General features: G+C 40.2%; 1 protein-coding gene across 1 annotated transcript in view; it reads right to left on the bottom strand.

The window, feature by feature from the left end:
- Window positions 1-26,653, bottom strand: part of KIAA1549L (KIAA1549 like) — a 119,629-nt gene that overhangs the window by 73,653 nt on the left and 19,323 nt on the right. The window contains exons 4-10 of the mRNA XM_044425840.1: window positions 24,698-24,810; window positions 18,716-18,935; window positions 16,339-16,472; window positions 13,289-13,451; window positions 10,147-10,206; window positions 4,393-4,544; window positions 2,775-2,946 (exon numbers count right to left, since the gene is read on the bottom strand). Of these exons, the coding sequence (XP_044281775.1) occupies window positions 2,775-2,946; window positions 4,393-4,544; window positions 10,147-10,206; window positions 13,289-13,451; window positions 16,339-16,472; window positions 18,716-18,935; window positions 24,698-24,810 (1,014 nt within the window). The remainder of the gene's footprint in view (window positions 1-2,774; window positions 2,947-4,392; window positions 4,545-10,146; window positions 10,207-13,288; window positions 13,452-16,338; window positions 16,473-18,715; window positions 18,936-24,697; window positions 24,811-26,653) is intronic.

A 26,653-nucleotide genomic window follows, 5' to 3' on the forward strand; every position in this document is an offset into this window, starting at 1 on the left:
GGTGGGGGGGTCACGTGGGAGGCTTTCTGGGTGGGGAAACAAGGAAGAATGGGATGGGCCACCCCAGAAGAGTGGGCATTGTGCTTACCAACTGTGCTTGCCAAATTTGTGTGTTTGGAACTACGGCTCCCAGTTATTAAGCTGCTGCATTCTGCACCAGCTGCAGTTTCTGAACTGTCTTCAAGAGGAGCCCCACATAGAATGTATTGTAGTAATCTAATTTAGAGATTCCCAGAGCACAGATTATAAAAGCTAGGTTATCCCTGTCCAGATACAGGTGCAGCTGGGCCGGCAGTGCCACCTGAACCTCAGGTGACAAAGATGGATCAAGCACCACCCCCATGAAGCACTTGAAGGAAGCCCCCAGAGGTTGAGAGTAATGTCCAGGTAGATCAAAGTTGGAAGAGGTGCTCCTACAGGTATTGTGGTCTCAAGCCACATAGGCTTGAAGATTAAAACCAGCACCTTGAACTGAGCCCAGAAAATGACAGGCAGTCAATGTAGGTGGGGCAGAACTGATTTGATTAATCAAATGTATTCTCTATCAGCTGCAGTTTCTGAATCATCTTCAGGAGCAGCCCAACATAGAGCGTGTACAGTAATCTAATATAGAGATTACCAGACAGTCCCAACTCAGACAGTCACCCTAGAAGGATAACATGGCTGATGGTACCAAAAGCCTCTGAGAGGTCCAGCAGTTATCAACAGAGTCACACTACCTGTCTGGCATAGGTCATCAAACAGGGAGACCTATAATCCATCTCATCCGAGAGTCCCTGGAACTGACGGGCAACCACCTTTTCTAGAACCCTTCCCAGACAAGGAATATTTGCTACCAGCCTGGAATTCTCATAACCATGCATATATTTGCCTATTAAGCCAAATAATTTATTACCCAGAAGCAACTAATGACTTCTAAGTTAAGTAATATGTGGATTTCAGTATTTGGTTACCATCTAAAGCCACACATACAGGCAATTCCAACTGCAATAAATTATTTTCCATTGAAATATCAAGAATGCAAGTGGCATATAAGGGACTATAGTGAAGCACAAATTGCTAATGGTCAAACCATGCCTTCAAACATAAGGTTTGGCACTGAGAAAATGAGACTAGCCTCCTCCAGGTATATCCACTTGCTCCACCTCCTCTTCATTCAGCGTGGTCACAGAGATGAGAAGCTTGATTTAGTGTATTCTTTGATTCATAGACTGTAGCTAATCTTAACTGTAGTGAAACCAAGCCAGCCTCATAAATAATAGTGTGAAGCTGGCTTGTTTCCACTAACTGTAGTTGAAATTACCACAATTTCTTCAAGTTCACATGACATGACAAGCTTCTATTCATCTACAACAAAAGTATACACTTTCAAACTTCTCACAGCCACACAGGAGGGGCAAAGATCCATGAAATCAGCAGGAGGCTAATCTAATGCTAAATTATCATTTAGAGTTACATCTGAACCAGCTCTGTGACCATTTTCTACAAAGATCTACAGGTTTCAGATTAGCCAATATGGTGATGTATACTTATCACCTGGTGAAAACCTAAAAGTTGTCACTGCAAGTTTTACTTTGTAAAAAGATCCATAAATCTAAAGGACTAAGGTGTAAACCAAAATGAAGAACTTCTTTCATTAATTGTTCTGACAAACAGTTTTGACAAGTTTTTTAAAACAATGTCAAAAGCACAAAAAGCTTACAAAATTGAGGTGCAGGGGGCAAATGTTAGGATAATCATTTTAAGCGTATTAGTGGAAACAAAAAGATTTACACTGAATGCACACAACATTAAAAAGGCTAGTGTTTGTTTATTTAACAATCACAAACCTATAGCCACCAGGCTGTCAAGTTTGGTACCTGAGCAGCGGTGGAGGGCAGGGAGGGAAGGAGAGCAGCACCACTGAGTTATGAGGAATCCCATTGCTGCCTCAGCTTCCTTCCTTCCCACTCCAACAGGCCAGTGTGTAGAGGATTTGTACAGAAAGAAGAGTGCAGAGATGAGGTTCATCTCTGTTCTTCCCATAAATGCGTGCAATCCTTTGAGTTTGAAGGGTTACAGGCATTCCCACAGGACAGTGCACTTCAGCTCAATCCACACCCATGGCATTTCCATGCTATACCAAAAATCTTTCAGTGAAATAATTACTGAACATTCTGCTTTTATTCTTACAAATTCTTATTCTTTTTACTTACAAATATGAGATGGGAAACTGCCAGACTATGCCAAGATCTAGATTATCAATCCATTCACTTTGGAAAGAAAAATACTATCATTGACTAGAAACTGGACATTGCCTATGCTGCCATAAGCCTTTAAAGACTCTCACAGTATTCTCCTACCAACATTTAATGTAAACATCAAGTTTACTGCTTTGGGAACAGGCAAAATAGGAAAACTGTTCAGAGTTGAACAAGCGAACTAAGTGAGGATAGCACAGGCGACTTCTACATTCACCACTGTGGCTAACACCATAGCATCAGCAATACATCTCCTCTTAATACAGAACAGTCAATTAGTATGGATGGTGATCCTAGCTATGTATGTGTGCGTGTGCCCAGAAAGCAATTCCATAAGTTATTACTGAAGGTATATATTAATAAAGTACAGGATGTGGTACCCAAGAGATGTGGCTAATCAGCATGTTTTAGAGGTACTGTCCCATAATGAATGAGCTACCATATGGGATCTGCTGGCTGTATTTTTATAAGATGACTCATAATAATTGATAAATTGTTTAAAAGGTAGACAAAAGCTCTGAAAAAAATTCTTACGATCAGCTTGTACTTGAACAACATATCCCAGTGTCAAGGCCATCCTTTGTGAATCGACAGTGCTCAAAATTTTGGCAGCTGTTGTACCCAGTAAAGGTTTCCCATTGTACAAAGTATAGTAAGTCAACTCAGCAGGGTCCTTGGGTCCTGGAATTCGCTGCATTTTTACCATCTTATTGAAGAAAAAACAGAGAGAAAGACCACAAGAAAAGATCATATTCATAATACTTAATAAGCTCACTGCTGTGCCAACAAGATAAAAATTGTATGCAAACAGTCTAGTAAATTAAATAGATATTTCAATTAAAATTGCAGTATAAATAAATGTCCAAAGGAAAACATTTTGTGCAGAAACTCATGACAATGGGAGCCTGCATGTATCCCATGGGTTTGCACAGTAGTCCAACACTTCTCCCATATTTCCATCCTCTAGGTACCTTGCTCATCTCTCCAACAAACAACTCTCCAAGTTACGATAAGTCTATCCCCTATCAAACACTGTCCACAGCAGCCACCAAGATGTACTTTGTAGCACAGCCGATGATATATTTACCCAATAGTGGGTATGCAACTTTGGCTATAGGACTAGGCATGCTTTTTCCAAAATACAACATTCTAAGACTGATACTCTAAAATCTGAATGGGAACTAGAAGAAGAGGGGAAGTCAGAATGCTAAGCAGATTTCTAATACCAAGGCCAGTATGTCCCAAGATAAGTCAAGAGGCTGGTGTTCATTCCCATATCCAGTGCCAGTTCAAAAGAGCAGACCCCTTGAGCAGCATCCAGCATTCCCACCATCTGGCCAACTAGCAGTGTAAATTACCTGAGGGTGTAACTAACTTGATTGGGAAGGGAAGAGAGGAATTTAGTTTGGAACCAGCTTCTTAGCATAAACTATATTTCCCTAAGCTCCAGTATTTTAACTTCACTGTTATCTCTTGTTAATAACTTTGTAATACTCTTCCATAACACAAAGCCAACCTAGCTGGCAAATCTAACATAATAAATGGCACTCAGCAGTCAGATACCTCTTGTCTTGTTCTGCTTGGAAAAAGTGCCAAGAATTTAAAGGAGACCAGCCTCTGGAACCACCTAGATCTCTAGCGCTCTGCATTACTATTTCCAATATACAAAGCCTACTAAAGGAAGAGAACAAGAAAAATGCTAAGGTAAAGAAAACAGAAAAAAAAGTGATAGGGCATTGACCAACTTACAACATTCAGAAAGTGTCAATCAGCATGACAAAACAGAAAAAGACATTGTTCTTGGCAAAATATTTACAATTCGGGATATACTAGTATAGCACAATAAGTTTTTATTGTTTGAAAGCTAAGGAGACAATCCTTCAGTAGACCTTGCATACATGTAGTGTTAACTCATTATATCTATCTCACTACCAATGAGAAGAGGAGAAAATAATTATTTGCAGTATATAATGTTAACTACCAATATTTAAACTGAAATACCATAATTTGTTCTAATTTACACATCTGACAGGAGGTTTCATATGGTTTCTAAATTATGCACAAAGATCTTACATTAAAATGGCAAAAATAAAGGAGAAAATAGCAAAATGTGTCCCCTCTTTCCTCTCTCTCTCTCTCTCTTGTCATCTACCTGCACTGTGTAGCTGCCGACTGTGGTAGCTCGTTTAAATCGTCTTCCTTGTTGATGGGACATCATGAATAGTGGTGCTAAACGTTGTTCCATTAGTCTTGCAAAACTCTGGTTATTCACCCCCAGCAGTGTCATGTCAACTCCCTGTATAACTGTGGGAACAGAGCAATGGAATAAAGGCTATATTAACATTTGGGCTGCAAAGACATATGCAGTGATGCAGCTAAGAGGAATAAATTGGGTCACCAAATCCAACCTCCTTCTTTAAGACTGGTTATCCTAAAGCTGAAACATGCCTGTGAAGAAATTTTTTCTTAAAAACTGCCAAGGAGGCAAGATCTACCAGTTCACCCCAGGGAACAGCTTATTTCAATTTAGTTACTCATAAATAGCAGGAGAAACTTCTAACTGTATCTTAAATTTGCCATTCCATGGCTTAAATCCCTTTCCTTGTTTTAACTGGTTTCCCTCTTCTTTCTAAAGTCTTCCTAAATATCTGAATTATTAACATGCCTCTGTCCTTAAGTTAACAAGCTTACCAAGCTCCTACCACTGTTCTTCACCAATGACAAACCTAGTAAATTTTTTAGTTCGTGTGTGTTTGTGGGTGTGCACGTGCGTGCACGCACACACAAGCACACACTGAATGGGAACTGGAGCTAAAGTCAACCACCACATTATAGAATCCCAAGCACAAACAGCAACAAAAAGGAAAAGACATATTTTGAGTCCTCACTGGCAACTACACCTTGCAGAGATTGGTCTGAGATAGGAAGGAGAGCAAAAGAGCAAGAACACATAAGACTGTTTCTGGGAGTGCTAGAAGACAAGAATCAACAAATGGCAAGGGTAGTAGTTGATATGTTCTGCAGAGAAAGTGAGGAAAACTTGGCCCTGCAAAAAGACTTGATATTTATTCAGGTGAACAGTCAAGACAGAATTAATCAGGTAGCATTACAAAGTACCTGCTTTTTATTTGGGAATCAGAGAAATGCACTCTGTGGAATCACTTCCAGCCAAGACAGAGCATTTACATGCATAACGAATGCTGCATTTCGAGAAAGCTTTAATTCCCCATCAATAAGCATTGCTATTATCATTGGCAAATTGTGACAAGCCCAGTTATACACACAGACAAAGTAACATTATTGTATATTCTTTATTTTTGCAAGCAGTGAGAAGTTTGCGGATAAGAAAAGTGCTATTCAGGTTTATTTTTTCTTTGGAAGAAGACAGCATTTTTGTCATATTTGCTTCATTTGCAAATATGCAAGCAGTACATAAACTATAGCTCTCCTAGAAAGAGGACTTGATACAATATATATCAGATGAGGGGGCCACATTGCTTGTGACAAGAAGTCAATATGGATGAATTTCCTCATGGGGTTTCTTACCACAGAGGCAGCTGTCATTCTAAACATTTGAGCAATACAGTTTGTCATTATATACAGACCTGGCAAGGCTGGATTGTTGGGGTACTTAACAAGCCACCTGCAATTCTAAAACAGCCCATGGGCTCTGGATTGTTTTGTCAACCACCCAAGAACTCATCCCTACCCTGGTTCACAGGAGGCATGCCCCTACCACAGCTCAAATGGCCATCACAGTAAAAGAGTCTCACACAGAAATTTACCCACAGTTTATCATTATGCATAACCCAGAGACAAGGCCCTGTATTACTTAATGTGCCTCCAACATACTAAATCTGCTGTTTTTCCTTTCATCCATTTGCATTTAGTTAGAGGGAACAGAGAGCCAGTGTGGCGCAGTGGTTAAGAATGCAGGATTGGGACTCAAGCAACCTAGTCTCAGTTTGGCCATGGGGCAACTGGGTGACTTGGGGCTAGTCACAGTGTCAGCCTAACCTACCTCACAGGGTTGTTGTTGTGGGGATAAGATTGAGAGAGCAGCAGGAGGAGAATGATATAAGCCAGTTTGCATTCATAAGAAACAGCAGGATAGAAATCAAATAAATAATAAATATTGCCTTTCTTGACTATTAAAATACAGGCTGGGTTCACGTGTCATGCTTAATCACTGTGGGTTAACATGTTGTCCAATCCTAGACAGCTAGTCAAAGCAAAAAATGAAAGAGTACCTTGGCCAGAACATTAAAAATAGTTGCTGCTCTGGCTAAAGGGCTCTAACTGATGACAGCTGGCAAAACATGGCTGCTAGCAGTTTCTCCTGGGCTCCTCATGATACTGGTGGAAGTAGTTCTCCCTCTGGCAAAACAGAACCTGAGGAAACCCAGGGACCCAGGACCCTGGAGCATGTTTGGCAGCATATTTCCTCCTCATATCCCATTCATGAAGGGGAAAACCAGCCACGTGGTCTCACTTCCTTGCTGCAGCAGTGGCCACCGATGGGAACAAGATCATCTGCTTGCCTTCCTTGACAGAAAGGCAAGTGCAGTGGCTTTGCACCCCCAACACCCCCTTCTCAAGCTGCACGGAGTGGGGAAGAGGGAAGGAGGCATCTCCAGTCCTTTTGTCACTTAGCAAAGCTGGTACTTCCCTGAACCCCAGTTCCAGCAGGCAAGGAAGGGGCGTGAACCACCCAGTGCTGCCTTTCTAAATTATTGCATGTTGCTCATCCCTACCACACCAGTGCTTCTGCCATAACACCTTTCCAAGCTGCACTGTTTCTGCTGCTCTCCCTTCTCTGTAGGGGTAAAAAGAGGAAGTAGGGTTGGAGGCATCCCTTCAGAGCAGGTGCACAAGGCAGGTGGCACCAGTGCTTGATCCACCCCACCCCCCAGACCCCAGTCTGGAGGTGTGTACGACAAAGTTCACCTTCCCATCCTTGGGTGATGCACCCATATGCAGTGGTGGGGGAGTGGAGACTGTAGGCCAGGGCAGTGCATTCAGCTTGGCCTCTTGACTGCTGAGCTGTGGTATATCACAGTTGTGTAGCAGGGAAGAAACGCTAGCAACCTTCCTGCTGCTCAGCTGCAGCTTCTGTCACCTTGCACTGGGCTTCTGAGCCCAGGAGGAGGCAGCTCTTCTCTTCTTGCCCCACAACACCCAATTCCCAATCTCCTACCACTGTCAAGAAAGCAGAACTGGCAAGTGGGAAAGCAAATGACAGTGGCCAAAAATGCCAACCCTTGTTGTGGCAACTAATACTGCTAGGGTGGGTTTCTGATACCCGGATACCCCTAGAACAAGCTACGGATCTCAAGATGGTTTGTGTCAGGATGAGGGCCTGACTAACTCTGCAAGTGCTCACAGAACCAGGGGTGCCTTTGTGGGCACTTGCAAGGGGCACCTGTGGAGCAGTTATGCAGTGCAGCTGGAGACCCTGAAGACCAGCACAGAAGGCCTCCCTGCACTGCTGCTCGTTGCCACAGCAACACAAGTGTCCTGGTGACTTCTTGTGCTCTGCCCCCTGCTCCACTATGCCTTGTTCCAGCCCTGCTCCTATTTGTTCCTGCCTTATCCAAGTCTGTTCTTGCCTCACTCCAGCCAGCACTCTTCCTGCTCTTCCTGTCTTCCCTCTGAGTAGGCCCTGCCTTGCTCTAGCCTGCTACAACCCTCGCATCAATGTCTCTCCAATAAACTAACGTTGGATCTCTCTCCCCCCCCCCACTCCCTCCCTCTCTCCCCCTCCCATAGTGAGCTCCGGACTCAGCTCAAGCTCATATCCTGGACCTGGCATTCTGCCCCTCCTCACTGCTGTCCAAGGCCTGGCCCTCACAGTTTGTAAACTATTCCAGCCATCCATCCTCCTTGGGTTCAAATGTAACAACAAGCTGCAACTGGTGAAAGTAGTTATGCTAATGAGGCAGCTCATTATTAATTTGCACAGGCATGGCAAATAAACCACTGCAGCTTATTTTCCCTCCCTGATCATGCAAACAGAATCTCTGATAGTTTGATTCTAACATTTGGATAGTTCGTCTTCTAATTTAGTTCATACAAGATGACAACCCACAGCATATTGTGAGCCTTCTTTGTTTCAGGGTCACTTGACATGACATCTACACCTGGTACAGTTTCCTCAACATGGTTTGTTAACCATGCACAAGCTACCTGTCGGGATCCAGGCTGTTCTGGTGGCCAGCACCGGAACAACTACCACAGTTTTTGCAGGAACCCAGGTCCTGCTGAAGCTCAGTCTCCTAAAGAGTGCCAGCTGGAAGCCCTGGGGGAAGAGTTATACAAGAGCAAATTCTTCCTTCCAGAAGCAGCCTCAGCCATGTAGGTTTTTCCATTTGCTTGCTTTTTGCCCGGCCTATAACTTGCCTCACTGCTTCACCTCAGTAACACAGGTCTTCTTGCTGGCTGTGGTGTGGTTCAGTGCCTGCACCTTGCCTGACACTTGCTACGTTTGGCTCCTGATGTATCCTGCATTGTTGTGTTCCCACAGGGAGCACAGGTTTGCCTGCTAGCAATAATTTAGCTCCTGTGTCTTGCCTGACCCCTTTATCTTGCCTTGCCATAAATCCTTCCTCAAGCTACCTGTACCCTATCTGTCTTCCTGTTCTTGATCCTTGGCTTGCTCACGATCACATTACTGTTCTGTCCAGATACATACTTCTGGTTCCTGACCCTGCCCTGTGACTGTGACTTGAGCTTGCCATTAAATCTTGCTTTTGGACCTTGACTTTGTCCCACCTCAAGCTCTGTTGCCCTGATCCTGATGCCTCTTGTCCCCTGCTGCCCGTGTCTTGACCCTGGATCCTGACACTATCCTAATAACCCATGACTGGCTGCTGCTTTGTTTTCAGACTCATTTGTCATCATATGCAAACCTGGTACAATGGATTAAATAAACTTAAATTTGCCCAAATCTAGCCAGAGTTGAGAAAAAGTAAAATATGCAGAAATCTTCCCAAAGGTGAAAAAAATCTACAAAATAAACTGTACTCTACTAAAAAGCTCACTTGTGCTCATTAGCAGAGTAGGCTGCTAGGGTTGTGCAATAAAGGCCTGATCATTTGGTTATTGAGCAGAGAGATCACCAAAGCTTACTTTAAGGCTGGCTGATAGTGAGGTGAAAATTGATCCACACAAAACTACTCATCTCCCAAAAATTAGATCTTTTAAGGAGGCAACAACCAACAAACCACATTAAGAGCAAGTGATCCACTTGAACTACAAAAGGACTATCAAGTCAAAGCAACTTCTTATACAAAAGCTTCAAATTTAAAAAATGCTACAAATTGATACTGCTATTAGTATACACACTAACCATGAACTACTCATAAATTAGGTGAGCCCAGACAATAGACTACATGAGCATATTTTACCACAGGTGGCAAGTGTAGTATTTCCACAGGAACTATTTAAAAATCCCAAAGCAGAGGAAAGAACACACAAAATGTTCAGGAATAGGCAATCCAAGGAGACAAAGGCAGAAAAAAGTATATATTTGTTGTAAGACAGAAAAAAGTAGACATTTATTTATTCCTAATTATATTTATATTTTGCCCAGCAGCCAAAGCTCCCTGGATGGTAAACAATAAAAATGAAGCACCTTAGCATTACAGCACCTTACATTAAAAACAAAAGAACTTCTAAGTTTCTAGATCCTGATCATTCTATTCTTGCAGTTGGGACTCACACTTTTTAAAATTCTAAAAAGAAAAAAATATCCTTAAACAATAGTTTGACCAACAGTTGCAGAAATCACAAGCCACTGAACATTCTACTGGCCAAGTTCACAAACTGGTAGAAATGGGAAGAGTACTCACAAGCAAGGTGAATCAGTCAGTTGAAAAAACATATCTTTAAAAACGCAAACTTTTACCTGTAATCACCCAATAGTCTCTAGTTGCTTCTGACGTATCAAGATTTGGATATTCCAAAGCTTTGAAATAAAAGGGAAGAAAAAAAAATTAACTCCATAAAAATCAAATACCCAACTTACCTTAAATTTCCCAAGCCATTTTTATAATTCTAAGCAGAGGGACATCACAACTTAATTCAAAGAATATGGTTGCTTCAATTTATTGTTCTCTCATTTCAGACTGATACAAAGAAGGAATTTAGGCTGACAAAATGGAGTCATTTGCATGACCTTCTGCCTCTATGAAAAATATTTGGCCTACATTTTCCTCAGTAATGTTTCCAGCATTCTCTTTCAAGGATGGTCATGAATTCACACCTCATGATTCAATGTTCTTTGCTTGTTCTTATTAGTTGTATATATCTGCACAGTCTGAAGTGAAGGGGCATCCAATACAATTTGAATCACTATATTAATTTACTTCATAATACCTAGTTGTCTAAATAGATCATATTTCCAGAAGTATGCAGCTGCAAAAGCAGCTGCAGCTCCAACCTAAGAATATAAGAACCATGCTAAATCAGACCAGAAGTACATTTAGAAAAATATTCTATCCCCAAAGCGGCCAGGCAACTCCCTGTGGGAAACCTCTAAGACAAAGACCTTCCTGTTCATCTTCCCCAACTAGAGTTTCAAAGCACAGTTCCTCTGATACTGGAGGTATCATAAATCCATTAGCATAAGTCTAGTATCCATAGCATAAATCCATTGCTAAGTCTAGTATCCACTGACAGCCTTGAATGGCTCCAGCTACATCAGCAGTACCATCCCTTCAAATCTACAGCCTGACTGTTTTGTCATACATTAACCTTATTACTAACAATACAAAACAGAAGCAAGTTTTTATTCTTTTTTTCTTTAAATCACAACAATAAATCCAGTTCATTTGACTTAAATAAATAAATCTGTCATCAAAAGGGCAAATTTCACCCTGAAGATCAGGCACCATGAAAATTCAACAGTCCATGTAAATGAAACCTTTTCATGGCTCATCAAAATGCAAAAGATTCCTGACCAAAGCCACACTTATTTTTTGCAAGATGAAACACTAAACATGACCCAGCTCTTTTAACCTTGGCTCTTCGCTCCAGACTCTCTAAGGCTCAGTAAACCCTGACATGAAAAACAAAAAAGTTCTCAGGGTGAGGAACCACTGAGCATTCCATGTGCTATGAATGCATCAAGAGCTTAAAGAAACGATTTAAATGAAGACTGCAGGTTGTCACAAAAATCAGCAGGGGTGTTTCACTGGGTGAGTCGCTATGTTTGTTTGTTTGTTTAAAACATTTGTATGCCATCCAATTGTGCCACAGCAAGTTTCAAGTCTCCAGGTGCTGCTGTTCGGACCATGAAGCAGGAGCAGGGAGATGTAACACAATGGCTCCAGGCCATTTAGCAATTTTGCATATCACAGCTAGGAGAAGAATGGGTTTTCCTTGGGAAGATCATGATGCATGCTCACATTTTAAGATAGGTCTCCTGAAACTGCTGACCAGTATGCAAGATATTACAATACCGAAGTCCCAACACTTAGAATTGCTTTCCTTATGCCTCTAGACTGGCCAGTAAGTCAGATTTCTGCTCATTACTAAATAACTGCAGACAGGCTTAGTGTTTTACAGAGCAGGACATGAAGATTAGTATATATAGAATGAAAGCAGCTTTTTAGGATTTCTGATTTCACAAATTAAGCATGGGAAACTATCCATACATATCCATCAACCCCTTGTTCTGGGTATAGGAAGGAAAAGACCAGTTTGCAGTTACGCATAGAAGAACTTTAAAAGGAAAGTTTGATATAACTGCTACCCAATGAGGAAAAAGAAATCAAAGCAGGATCATGAATGGAAAGTGTTCAAAAAGTGATCTAACATTTGCTTCACAATATATCTTTTTAACAGCATGTGGAGTTATCTAGGATGATGATGATGACTTATTTCATTTCTGTATTACCCCATAGCCAAAGCTGGCAACAGTCCATAAAAATACAATATGGAATCTTAAAATAAAAATAAAATATCAAAAATAAAAATACCAGAAAATACAATAAAATCAGAAAAATAATTTGAAATTTTAAAATAGGTTAAAATTAATGATAAAAACAAGCAATAGCAAATAATATCCAAAGAATGACTCTGTTAGAAACCTGATGATCCCCCTCAAGCCAAGTCAGTGGCCAAGTCAGTCTTTAAATGCCTCAGAAAAGTGGGACATATTAACTAGTACCAAAAATGAGATATGGGGAGTGGGGAGGTTGAGCCATAGATGGGGGGCCACCACCAAGAAAGCCTTCCCCCTTTTTGCCACGCTCCATGCTTCTTTCTACATTGCCACTTGGAGGAAAGCTCCAAAGGTTGGAAGTAGTGTCTGAGTAGATCCTGGTTGGGAGAGGTGCTCTGACAGGTACTGAGATCCCAAGCCATGTAAGGCTGTATATGTTAAAACCAGCACCTTGAATTGGTACTGGAAACATAGAGGCAGCCAAAGCAAGGATGAGACACAGTACCATTTCAAATTGTATGCTTGGAAACATAGTTATTCAAAAGACAAAACAGGAGTCAGCAGGGCTTAACTTGGCTCATCCTCAAGCTGTTTTCACAAACCACATTGTAAAGCAGGAAGTTGAATTCAACAGGTACTGCTCTGCTCTTTGATCCAGCAAAGGCTTTAGTCAACACACTAGAGGGGGTGACAGTATTCAACCTCTCCCCCTGTAGCTCTCCACGCTGCTGTCACACTGTTTGAAAAGGTCCTCCAATCATCTGGAATAAATTTGGGAGAGCATGGAAGGCTTGGGGGGGGGGGATCACTGAAATTGCCCCTCCTTCAGTTGACAATAACTTTGCCTGGCAAGTAACACCAAATGATCACAACCCCCACTGCCTCAAACATACCCACAATTCAACACAAAATTCAGTCTGACCAATGGCACAAATCCTGAAGTACAACCATCAGAACCGTGGTTGAGTATCTCTGAAGACTGAGCCTATGGTCTCTTATTAATTTGCCAGGCACTTACCATTTTAGTTAAGCAACATAGCAACCATGAATAACTAGCAAGCACTGAAAGAATACAACAAATGTCGTCATCTTGAAGGCTTACCTTCAGCAATGGTCAGAGGTGGGTAGGTGAGATAGAATCCCACCAGTTCAGCTGAAAGATGGTTAAGAAGGTTGCTTGATACTGTGCCATTCAATACTGTGCTTTCATTTCTCACCACATAAAACAAAGTGACAGCCTGAGAAACATTTGCTGTATTCAGAATCTGAAACAAAACCCAAGTAAAGAAACAGTAGATAGCTTCATCTTGGCTTTCTGCTTCTTGCACATATTATCACATTAGTGCAAATGACAAAAGGAGAATGTTAATCATGCCGTCATTGTAAAACGCACATGCTTGTGGGTGTTTTAATTCCTTGGCTAGACTGTTCACCTTCGTTACAGAACATAGACAGGAAGGGGAAGAAAAATTATGTTCCAGGGACAGCTTGCATTACATGAGACAGTGTTTCACTAATCTGTCTGGATCTGTAGGTCTTTTCTACACCTCCCACCAAAGGGTCGTGCTGGGATAAAAGGTATCTTCCTCATCTCACCCTTGACAAACCAGGAGTTCTTTTTTGGACAAAAATAAAGGATATATCTGCCTTACATCCTCCTAAAGTGCTGTAAAATCAGTTTTCTTACATATCTGTCACCTGCTTCTTCCTAGCTTAGAAGCACTTCACAGCAGCACTATATTGGGTTGTTCAGATATACCTGGGCTGGGAAAGCCAGGGCTGGGAAAGTCAGAAATATTGCTGATTTTCCACCATTGTAGAAAGTGCTGCTCTCTTTTTAAATGATGAGAACATACTGTGATTCCATCTGTTTTATAGTTATTCCCCATGTATCAAATGTACAAGATTAACAACTGTACAAAGTATAAGGAAAGGGTAGAGGTAACCCTCCAATTTTCATATTTTAAACCAGAGGTGCAGGACCTCTTTCAGCTAAAGATCTGCCTTTCCTTTCAGAAAAGCTCTCAGGGCCTGCATTTCAGTGGTGTGCAGGACACAAGGTAAAAGGGGTGCAACTAACATACCAGTTTATCCTAGCTTAAAGTTCTTATTGACAAGAAAGTAAGCCTTAGATTTGTTTCAACCTTTTAGAAAGGCGAAAAAACTGCTATGAAAGCCAAGAAACCATCAAACAATTGTTAGTTGTGGGTCAGGGAGTGAAGCCAGGAAAGGGTGCTTGGCCTTCTGACAAATGCTGCAGGGCCACATCGCAGTCCCAGGGGCACAGATTTAGCCTGCAGGCCTGAGGTTTTGCAACCTGCTTTAAATAGAATAATAAAGAAGTGGGAAAAGGAATGGGTAGGAAAGATTAAAAAGACATGACACATTCCATGCACAGGTGAGTCACGATATTCAATATACAGGACTTCTATTATCAACACAAATTTCTGAAGTGTGGTAAACTGAAGTGGAGACATGTGCCTGTCTTCAAGCCAGTGCCATTTTCAACAAAGTAATGCCATGCCCACACAGATTCCCAGATGCTTACGGAGCAGATTATGCAGGTCAAACGCACGTGCATTCAATTTGCACTGACCTGCAGCAAATATCTATGGCAGACAAAGCCTCCATCTTTTTTGATGTTCATAGGAAAAGCAAAAGAGCAAGAATTACTCTTCTTCATCTTTGTTATGTGAAAAAGTGCCTAAAATATACTAGGCACTGAACATAAATGAAAAAATACAGGTCCTTGCCCACAGGGTCATCATCTAAATATTTTTAAGAATTAAAAAACTGAATTGCTACATTGCATTTATACTTGGCCTTTTTCCTCTTGTGAGGAACACAGGGGGGCTTAGATAGCTCCATTTCATTCCCACAACAACAATCCTGTGAGGAAGGTTGGTCTGAGAACAGATGGCCCAAAGTTCATGGCTGAATGGGACTAGAATCTTGCTCTTCTAGGTCAACAGTCCAGCACTCTTAATCACTACTATACTGACTCTACAAAATATTTTGTAAAATTAAATTGAAAAAGTATTACCACTATGATGAAAAGAAGCCATAAATAAAGTAGACCTGTATAGATTGGGTTGATATGCGAGTCAGAAGTGGGTTGGACTGCCTTCAAATACTGCAACACACCAACCAAGTACAGGTCTACTTTCTTTAAGTCAGATGCAACACACCAACCAAGTACAGCAACCTTTACAGCCCTCTTAAATCTCCTGTTTTCACTGTTTGTATAGAACTGCAAACACAGAGGGGGAATGCTTGAAACAATATAATGGAGCCTTTCATAACGTGATGACCTCCAGATGTGTTAGACAGCAACTCTCATAATTCCCATCCGGCCTGGACAGAGACTAGGGAAGTTACATAATAAACAGTTGGTAGCCTGTGTGTTACCTGGTAGGATATAAGTCACACATACCAGATATGTAATAAGGTTCGAAGAGATTCATAATAATTTCCAAAAATACATTTTGACACATATAGGCACTGCTAGTACTTTCCACTCAATTATGAAATATTGGACAAATCTGAGGCAACTATTACTTTGGGTACAAGGTAAGCGGTATATCAAATGAAAGAACTGCTAGGGCTGAAATGAAAGAAATTTTGGTATGACTCCCTGATCTACTAAGTCTATACACATGCACACATGTGCATGTATGCACACAAAAAAGATTACTACACATATGTCTCCTGTTGCGCAGAAAGCAACATCTGGAAGGGCTTACATTTTGATTACATTTGATGTATATAAATTTAATGCATTACTTTTTACTGTATTTTTCAACTTCTAGGAAAAGCAAAAGATCTTAATTTCAGTAAGCAAGATGTATCCTTTTTCAGGGAATATGTTGTGTACAAATTCAACTTAATCTATACGGAGTGTATATAACCAGTATTTGGTCAAAAGCAGATTCATGCCGATCATCAATTTTAGGGGCTTTATGTGAGAACGACAGCTAATGCAGCCTTAAGAATCATGGACCTGTTAACAAATAGCAAAGATAAAACATTTTTGTATTGGTCATCCAGTTACACTGATAATAACATGATTTAATATGAGCACAACAAAGAATTATCACATTGTCATAATAGTTAACTATTAGACAATTCTGATGATGATATAAGAACTTTTACCTGAACAGTTAACTTGCTACTGGTGTTCAAGACTTTTCTCTCAGCATCCTGAAATGCTTTTTGCAATCTTTGTTCCATGGTCTGAACAAATCTGCATGACTGGATGTTGTCTGATTGACCCATAAACTGCAGTTCTAGATGAAGAATAGCCAGTGTTGATAGTATGTATTTTCTTTCTTATTTTTCAAATGCTGCAATCCTTACCTGGGCGTAAGTTGCACTGAACTCAAAAGGACTTATTCTGAATAATCATGCACAGGATTGTTAACATTGCAAATGACTCTCACAATCTAGCACAGGAAATTAGCTAGTAAGTTGCATTAATTAAATGGTAATCAGATAGAACATTTTCTTTTTCAGCAGGTACTCATAAATACATAAAACTATTCAAGAAAACGAAACAATTTAAAGACCCTTTTTGCTCAGTTTATGTAGAAAATTATTGGAATGTACATAGCAAAGTCAAATACTATCACCTTCACACTTCATTATATATAAACAAAACACCTTCATGCTTCAATATATAAACAAAGCACAACACGCACATCTGTAACAGGCAATTGAAATGTTAGTACCCAACTAGGGAATTCTTTCCAATAAAAAAGAGAGAGAGAGATCATCCCTGTGATGCTAAGTGGTTTGTGGCCATTAAATCACTTTTCACCAAGTACAGTAATCTATAATAATTCCAGCCCCACTTTGACTCAGAAATTCTTATCACTTGTGAAATAATGTAGTAAATTATCTGCAATTTATTGAAGCACCTCTGGTCTCATATGTAGCACCTTGGTAGAAGGTGGCTACCTGCTCTTGCAGCCTGATCACACTTCACATTATGTAAAAGATGTAACATGGAGCTTCTTGTGAATGTTTTTGTTTACTCCACATAAAACACAGTTAAATTGGTTCAAATTAGAAGTGTGGCACATGCAAAAAGGAGATTTAGTCTATTCCTTCCCATCAATGTTCTGCCTCTGTCACATTGCTGGTAGAGATGGTTTAATAATAAAATAACACTAAAACAACCACAACCACCCCTCCCATTGCTGTCATTACCATATCAAATCCCCACCCACCCAATCTGCATGTTACAGGCCCTACCTGAATTGAAGCCCCACAAGGTAACTTCTGAATAAATAAAAACCACATAGGGAACTGCACATTCTATATTAAATGTATCATGCAGTCTATCCCTAAGATACAGCTTTGCTCAATGGTCATCAGGAAACATTTTGAAATACACTGACTAGTCATATCCTATATTACTCCTTACAAAAAGGCAGTTGTGACAACATGGGTTTCCCAAAAGCATTTGAAGACTCAATCAATTCCTTCTCCAGCAGAGAGAAAGAGGCAGGGCTATTCCATCAATTCTGCTGAGAGACCAGGTATATTTGGCTCCTCCTCTCCTTGTTCCAATCTGCTCCAATCCGAGCTGTTCCTCCCAAGACCCCATGCCTGAATTTACCGTTTCCTTCCTCCCTGCCCATCTCTTGATCTTTTTGTGTTGGGTCTTTTAAATTGTAAACCTAAGTATGTGGCAGCTCTCTTACTTCTGTTATTGATATGTAAGTCACTTTGGGAGCCCTTTCACCTGAAGGGTGGGATAGCAATGCTTGAAATTGATTCCTGTTCATCAACATGAATAGTATGCAAAGCATGTTAAGAGACATTCATGCTAAACTTCCCCATGAGAGGCAGAAGATGAAAATCTCTGCAATGCATGCTTTGACAAAGGTCAAATACTACTTTTGGTCAAACACAACATTTAAAAGATTACTTGGCTAAATTAATCAATTAAAAATGATGATCAACTATAAGAGGTGGCTTGGTAGGTTAGGCAACACAGCTGGGACAAATGGGAATGGCAGGCAAGTACCTGGAGGGTACCAGGTTGCAGAAAACTGTTTCCTTCTCCCTCTCAGTCCCCTTTCCTTTTGTGTCATGTCTTATATACTGTCTTATTTCTTATCTTTGTAAAGCACTTTGGCAACCTTTGTAAACAACTATGGCAAAGGTTAGATAAAAAATGTATATGTACAATAATAAAATGGAACAAAAACTGTTGTTATACATGTAAAATTACAATGTCTTTTGCTTCAGACTCTAACTAACTAATGAAGTTTGCTTACGTTTATTGACAAAAAAATCACTGAAACAGCTTGGATTTCTTTATTACCAAGTAAGAAGCCGAACTATTTTATCATCCAAAATATTGTTGGGTCCAATGGAAATGTCAGAATTTTTACACTAAAGATTTAAAAGAAGCAGATAACATAAATGAAGTATGTGTGTGGGGGGGAGGGGGGTCCATTCCTGATCACTGGACTTTGTGGCTGAGCTGATTATACACTGCCTTGCCATCTCAAAGACTTACCTGTTTTTAGCTGAAAGTGGTAAGCTGGCAGTGGATTCCATGGCAATGCTAAGACAGCAACAGAATGAAGATTTGGCACATACTGCCTAATATCCGAAGTGGCATTAGTAACACCATAAGCAATTAGCATTTCGATAACCACAGCAGGTATGAAAACAAGTCTTTCCTGAGTTACATAGTAACCAACTGTCACATTGTTTGATTGTTCCAAAATTTCAATCTGAAAAAGCACATTTCAAAAAAATTAATGTAAATTTCACACTTCATCTTCTTTAATAATTTCAATTCAGATTCTTTAGAATTCTGTAATGAGAAGCTTGTAGTAAGCTGCATGAATAACACTGCTGTCTAGTTAAATAGCAAGTCTTATAAATTGTTATCCACAGAAGCTATTAAGTTTGCAACACAGGTATTCCACTGAGTCTCCAACCTACAAATGTTTATTGGTGCAATTTCTCTCTTTCCCAAACATCAGTTTTCCTGACCATAAAATTTTAAATACCTTTGAAGAAGATTGTTTGGTTAAATTATTAGACTAGGTGAAGAATAACCTCAAAATCAAAATACCCCCATTCATACTTGAATTACCCCTAAGAATAAAATTCTATATATGTTTAGGAAACTTATGGTGGTACAATTTCCAGCATGTCCTAGCAAGAATCATTTGAAGGAAAAAAACGGAGAGTTTAGGACCCCTTTTCCATCTAAACATGCGTTGAATTGCACAGTAAATCTGTCCTATCTATGAAAACTCTCCTTGTTCATGTGCAGCATATTTCAGAGCCTTATTACTATCTTTTAGCTATTTCACCAACCTCTTTACAAACCTCTGAAATCTCAAAGTATTCCAAGCTACATGGATGATACTGACTGTGGCCTAGCTATAGAAGAACTTGTTGCTGTTCCTGTTTGTTATTCACTAGGTTCTGTAATTGTGAAGTTTACATCAATTAATATGCCCTTGAGGAAGGAAACTTGCTACAACCATGTACGTTCTACTGCAAGCAAGAAACAAGACCCCATAGCTTGGCTTCCATGACAGGACAATGTTTTGGTTGCCCTGTGAGATGACCTTTGCCAGGAAAAAGACAGAACAAGTGCAACCCTGTTGATTCTCCTCAACCTCTCAGCAGCTTTTCATACCATCAACCATGGTATCCTTCCATACCAGCTTGCTGGGCTGGCAGCTGAAGCCACCGCATTGCGCTGGCTCTGCTCCTACCTGACAGACTGTCATCAATATGCTAATGACACTCAGCTCTCCTCCTCATTTTCATCTGACTCAGGAGTGGTAATCTCTACCCTCAATTGGTGTCAGGACTCAGTAATCGGTTGGATGAAAACCAATATATTCATGATAAGACAGAACTACTGCTAATGAGTAAACCCCCATTTCAATTGGGAGATTGCAAACCTCTCCTGGACAGGTTTGCACTTCTGCTAAATGACAAGGTTCATAGTTTGGGGATGCTCCTGGACCCCAAGCTTTCCCTGGTTGCCCCGGTAGACCCAGTAGCATCTTGTTTCAACTTTGGCTGATTTACCAACTATGCTCCTACTTGGATGAGGCTAGTCTTGCCACATTCATTCATTCAATGATTTATTTATTCAATTTATAAGCCACCCCACTAGTTGTAGGCTCTCTGGGCAGCTTACGTCATATTAAAATCCATAGACAGCATAAAATAGTACAAAACACCACATGACAATGCACAATTACAAAAGACCAATAACAGTTAATTCATACATAAGCTATCAAAATTAAATTAAATAAAAATAGAAAAAATAATAGACTATATAAAAACTCCAAAAATAAGACAAAAGCCATTAAAATTTAGTTGCATAAATATCTAGCATTAAAAAAATATTGGCAGCAGCACTTAGTAACAGATTGAATTGTCAATTTCAATGAATTGAGATTGAAACATCATTGAAAATTAAGAATTCACCTATTACAATAACTGTGGAACAAGACGGTCTTCAGTTGGTGCCTGAGGCAGCAACTGGACCTCCAATAGAATCGAGTTCCAAAGTTGGGATGCTGTACCTGAAAAAGCTCTTCTCCATGCAAACCTCCTCAGTTCATTAGGGGGAGGAATGCAGAGAAGAGCTTCAGATGAAGAACACAGTGACTGTGCATGTATCTATGGAGAAATGCACTCCCTCAGTTAACTTGCCCCAAGCCATTTAGGGCTCTATATGTTATTGTAAGCATTTTGAATTGGGCCCAGATGGCAAACAGCGGCCAATGTAGCCTGCATAGGTCCAGCGTGATATGCTCACGAATGCCAGTTCTACTCAGCAGGTATGCTGCCCAATTTTGGACAAGTTGCAAGGTCCAGATCATTTTCAAAGGCAGCCCCACATAGGGCATATTACAGTAATCCAAGCAGGATGTTAACAGTGCATGGAAGACCATGGCAAGATGGAGTTCCATGACACAAAGGCCACGGCACAGCACAATAGTCTCCCAGCACCACCATCTGGAGACAGGTAGGAGCTGAACCACTGCAAGGCAGTGCCCCCAGCTCCCAACCTGGCCAAGCTCTCCAGAAGGATACCATGCTCAATGGTATCGAAAGCCACTGAGAGGTCCAAGTGAATCAACTGGGTTGCACTCCCTGTCTCCCCCAGCAGAGGTCATCCCACAGGGCAACCTTGGCAGTTTCTATTGCAAAACCAGGCTTAAAGCCTGATTGAAATGTGTTTGCTTGATCACTTTGCCCAAAAGGGAGATGTTGGCAATTGGTTGGAAGTTGCTCATGTCAGCTGGGTACAGGGCAGGTTTCTTAAGGAGTGGTGCAATAGCCACTGTTTTAAAAGTGGAAGGTACCACTCCTCTCTAAAAGAGGCATTAACAACAATTCATGTGCTGATAATCTGCACACTGGATTACACTGTATCTGAGGCTTCACTTGAAAACAGTCCAGACTCTTTAAATGATCCGGAACAGGGCAGCACAGCTGCAGACACAGACCAGTTCTTATGAACATATTACACCTGCCCTCCTTTGGCTACACTGGCTTCCTGTTCCTGTCCAGGCTGAATTTAAGGTTTTAACTATGACATACAAAGCCCTAAACAGTTTGGGACCACAGCAGCTTAGGGAGTGCCTTACTCCATATATTCTTGCTCATTGTTTAAGATCTGCAACTGGGGCCCTCCTACAAGTTCCTCTCCCCAAGGATGTTAAAGGGGAGGCTGCATTTCAGTCTCCGTGGCCCTTAATGGACTCTTGACTTTTTCTAAGATCCAAGAGTAGCTGTGTGCTTCATCAGAACCAAATATTTCCTAATGTTCCTTCAGCGATTTAGAAAGCCACAGAACTTCTCCCAAGCCCACCTTATGCAAATAATAATTTGCCAGTTAAATAAACTTTAGCACCTTCCTACATTTTTTTTGCTTCTACTGACTGGAAATATTTTCGGCACTCCACCAAACATCATCAATAGATCATAAATATTCCGTAACCCACCTAGAGAGCCATTTTGACAAATGGGAAGGATAGAAATTTAATAAATAAATAAATAAATATCCTGAATTAAGTTACTTAAGTGTTCAAAATTTTGTTTGAGCCTGGTTATGCACATATGCATACTCAAGCCTTTATGATATTGAATAAAGGCTGGCTGGCTGGCTGGCTGGCTTTCATTCTTTGTTTGTTCTCTCCCTCAGCTACAAGAACCAACCTTACTAAAATTAGAGATCTTGGCCTTTTAGATCTGGATGACAAACATGGTAATTTTGCTGTTCCGCCACTATTTTCTTCTATGATTACAGTATAAAACATATGCATTTCCTAGAATTAAACCTAGAATTTTCTTAACATTCTCATGCCTTTTCAGTTTCTTAACACTCAGGATCTATCTCTATCCATACTTACACTAGATAACCTTTCATTCCATGTAATTAAGATGGACAGTGATTAATGTGCTCCAAATCTCTGTCCACCATTTTTTCTCTGCCAAAGTTGTTTTCTACCAGCAGCGATTTTAAACTTTGCAGAAACCAATCTGACAGGCAAACTAGAGGATAGCTTAACACACTGACAGGCTTTTACTGGGCTGCTTGGTTGATTTGATAAGCTATGGAAGAACTGATCCCAGTTCCCCTATTTCAGATGTCTCTGAGGCTTGCTAACACTAGCTATCTCCCCACAAGGTAACTGACAATATATAGCAACTGGAATCCATTGAAATCATGTTTACATTCTCAATTTGAAGGCACAGTATTTTTCCAATAGGACAGCCGGTCATTACTACAAAATGCCCAGATTTTTTTTAATCTGAAAGCTTCTGTCCTGGACTGCACCAAAATCAAACAAATAAATTCTACAGGCAACTGGCATACTAAAAGAGAGAAAGAGAATATAAACTTAAAACTGATATTAAAGTCATTTTTCTTCATTTTGACCTAAAGTATAGAAACATTATTTTTCAAGTGTCATGAACCTGACTATAAATGACAAATAGAAATACTATCTGCTCATATAACTCTCTGTACAGCTTTAGGCTGTTACCCCATCAGCATCATACTGGCATTCCAAAAAAACTTTAAAAAAGCTAAAAAAAAACCAAAACCCTCCACAAATCAAATACAGACACAGGAAAGAAAAAGTGAGAAAGAGATTCCATAAAAAAAGAAACAAGCAAACTGAAGAATGTGCTATTTCAAATATTCAGTTGAGATGACAACATAATGTATTTATGCATTACATTCATATCCTACCCTTTTTCTTTCCAAGGACCTCAAGGTGGCTTACATAATTCTCCTCCCCTCGTCTTGTCCTCACAACAACAACCCTGTGAAGTAGGTTAAGCTGAGAGTTTGTGACTGGCCCAAAGTCACCCAGTTAGTTCCATGGCTGAGTGGGGGCCTGCAATGTTAAGCACTACACCATGATGGCTCTCATTTTAACATCAGTTTTAGTTCTTAAATTAACAAAATACCACAATGAGTCAGTAGTATGCTCCACTGCATTTGCCATCAGCATAGCTCTTATCCAAGCAGCCTCAAATCTCTTCCCTGCCCCTCAGAACACCCCCTTTACCTGCACTCTAAGGCTGCGTTCCCCACCTTGGAAAGCCAGCACATGCAGTTCTTTCCATGGCAATGGAGGAGAAGAGAAGGGAGAATGAAACACGGAGTTCCAGCTCCAAAGCTGGAGCTCTGACTCCAACTTCAGATCTGGGAAACTCCGTTATGATCCACCCAGAGAAGATGTCTAAGGAGCCACAGGTTCGCTATCCCTATCACTTTATTTATTTTCAAGATTTATAATAGCCACATGGCTCTCTAGATGGTTTACAGCAATTAAAATACAGTAAACAAAACATTTCAGTCATAACTAAGATATACATTAGAAATACTCAGTTAAATTTCTAATAATGATGATGGAGTGCGCGCATGCAAGTTTCTGGAAGAAAGGAAGGCAGGAAGGCAAATCCAAAAATGTTGTTGGATTATCAATATTCTACACTATAATTGCTTTATACAGATGCAATACTGTGTATGTTTAGACAGAACAAAAACATCCTACAGCTCACTGCTTTCTCCAGAGAGGAAGTTCTAGGAGCTTTTTCTGTCTAAATATGCAAAGCATTACACCCTAAATGCATTTTAATTTTTCTCTGTGGATAACATCCTAGCAATTGGCAACATAAATAGAAAACGCACACACAGATTAAATTCTACCCATATATGTTTCCATCAGTTGTCCCCATTTTCACAAATAATAAAGGATTAAAAAAAAAACAAACTTTTGACATAGCATGATATACAAGGAATCTGTATGCAAAGATGTCAAGATTCTAATAGCTTGAAATAGAAAAATGCAGTTTCAAACAGTTATTTTTCATGTCTGTGGATGAAAATGTTTCTGGCAACTCTGTACATTCCCAATGCAGTGCAAATACACACAATTTCTTTCAGTTTGGCATGCATTCTTAATTTGATTATAAAACACAGGCTAAACTTGCTTACTTGCGCATTGACATTTTGGTTGAAAGCTTGTCTCAATGCCTGGGTGAGACCTTTTGTGACATTCTGTTTTAAGGAATCACTCGGCACCAATCTTCTTGTATTCAGAAACAAAACTAGAATGCAAAGTTATATGTAAGTTTAAAAACATGTACTGCTCATTTTCTTAATACTTCTTTTCAATAATATAATAACTGGTCACATGGGCTCTGAGAAGAAGTTGTATTCTGCAAATGAACTTACCCTCAGGACTAAAACCAATAGGGAAAAGGCTATTATTGGAAATTAAAGACCATTAATCACTTGCTACTTAAAATGCATACAAGGAATGATGAGTCATAATAACCACGCCTCTCTTCTCAGGGAAGATTATCTGGAGATAGATTAGGGAATTATTTTAACGTTACAAATGCTTTACTGACACTTGTGGCTCAGAGATACTAACTTACAAGAATCTGAAAAGCAGACTGTTAAAAGCAAATCAGCATCCCTATATTGTAAAATAGAAGTATTTACGTATGCATTATTAGCTTCACTGTGCTATGCATGTAAAAATAAATCCAGACATTAAAACTGCATTAGTAATGAATGGGACAGGAAGACACAAAAGACTGGGTTTCTGATGGCATACATTTACTGTCCTGATAAAACATTTTTGACCACATATTGGGTATTCTACACAAATACTTATCTCCAAGTCCCATGCTCTGACATCCTAGTGAAAGAAGTCCAGACCCGATTCAAAGGGCTGGTGCTAACATTTAATGCCCTAAACAGCTTGGGATCAAGTTATCTGAAGGAACGCCTCCTCCCCTATGTACCTATTTGGTCCCTAAGGTAATATTTTGGGGTCCTTCTCAAGAGCCGACTCTAACAGACGTAAAGAGGGTGGCAACCAGGAGAAAGGCCTTCTTTGTGGTGGCACCCCATCTATGAAATGAACTCCCAAACAAGGTACACCTGGCACAGGGTGAAAAACTTTTTATTTACCAGGTATTTTAATAGCTGAAAGGCTTTAATGTTGCACTGTACTTTTATCTGCTGCCGTGCTTCTTCCACAACTTCGTTGTGGCCATTATTCTATTGATTGGTTTGAATAGCTTATAGGTTTATTGCTTTTGTTGATGGTGATAGCAGTTCGTTATTATTATTTTCTTTTAACCACCCAGAGAGCCTTTTGAGCTGAAAGACACAGAGAGACTTGTCTCAAGAGCAGACTTTCCAGGTGGGCCAGCATCCTCTGGGAATAACCAAATTAGCAGGAGACTTGGAACAGGGGAGTTTCTCAGGGACAGAAGAGGTGGGTACAGCTCTTGACCCCATGACATGACATCAACGACCCAGTTAAAGAATCAGTGAGCAGAGAGGAGGCGTGCTCATTTTCAGAAGGCCCCTCTCAAAAGGTTGGGGCCCAAGCATGCTTATAAGGAGAGTTCCTGGAGGTGAATACTAGATTGGTTTTAACAAACTGCTCTGTGCATGCTCAGAGATTCTTTCTGGTTATTTATGCTTCTAGAAAATGCCTGATCAATAAAGAATATTTTGCAATGGCTTTGAATGTGTGAAGGGAGAAAAACTAGATCATGACAGCTGCTACCAAAACATACAGAATGGCATGCCAAATTTGTTCAAGAGTTTGTACAGTACAAGGAAATGCTCTCAACATTAACAAGTTTTTGTGAGATATAACTCAAACTACCATTGCTCTGTATTTAGAAAGTTACCCAACAGACCATGTGCAAAACTATACAAAAAGAAGCGGAAATCTTAAAAATATTCACATGAAAGTTCTAGTTTTTAGCAAATCGCTTCTTGTCATGAGAAGCCCATAAATGGACAAGCCCTCAGAGGAAGGGGACTTTTCTATTGTTGGTCCCACTATCTACAGGGTTCCAATTAAGTCTAAAACTAGCATCACCCCCTGAGACCACTATCCAGAAAAATACCTGCTTTAAGAGT

The sequence above is a fragment of the Varanus komodoensis genome, unplaced genomic scaffold (assembly GCF_004798865.1).
Source record: "Varanus komodoensis strain SLA01 unplaced genomic scaffold, ASM479886v1 scaffold16, whole genome shotgun sequence".
Classification (NCBI taxonomy): Eukaryota; Metazoa; Chordata; class Lepidosauria; order Squamata; family Varanidae; genus Varanus; species Varanus komodoensis.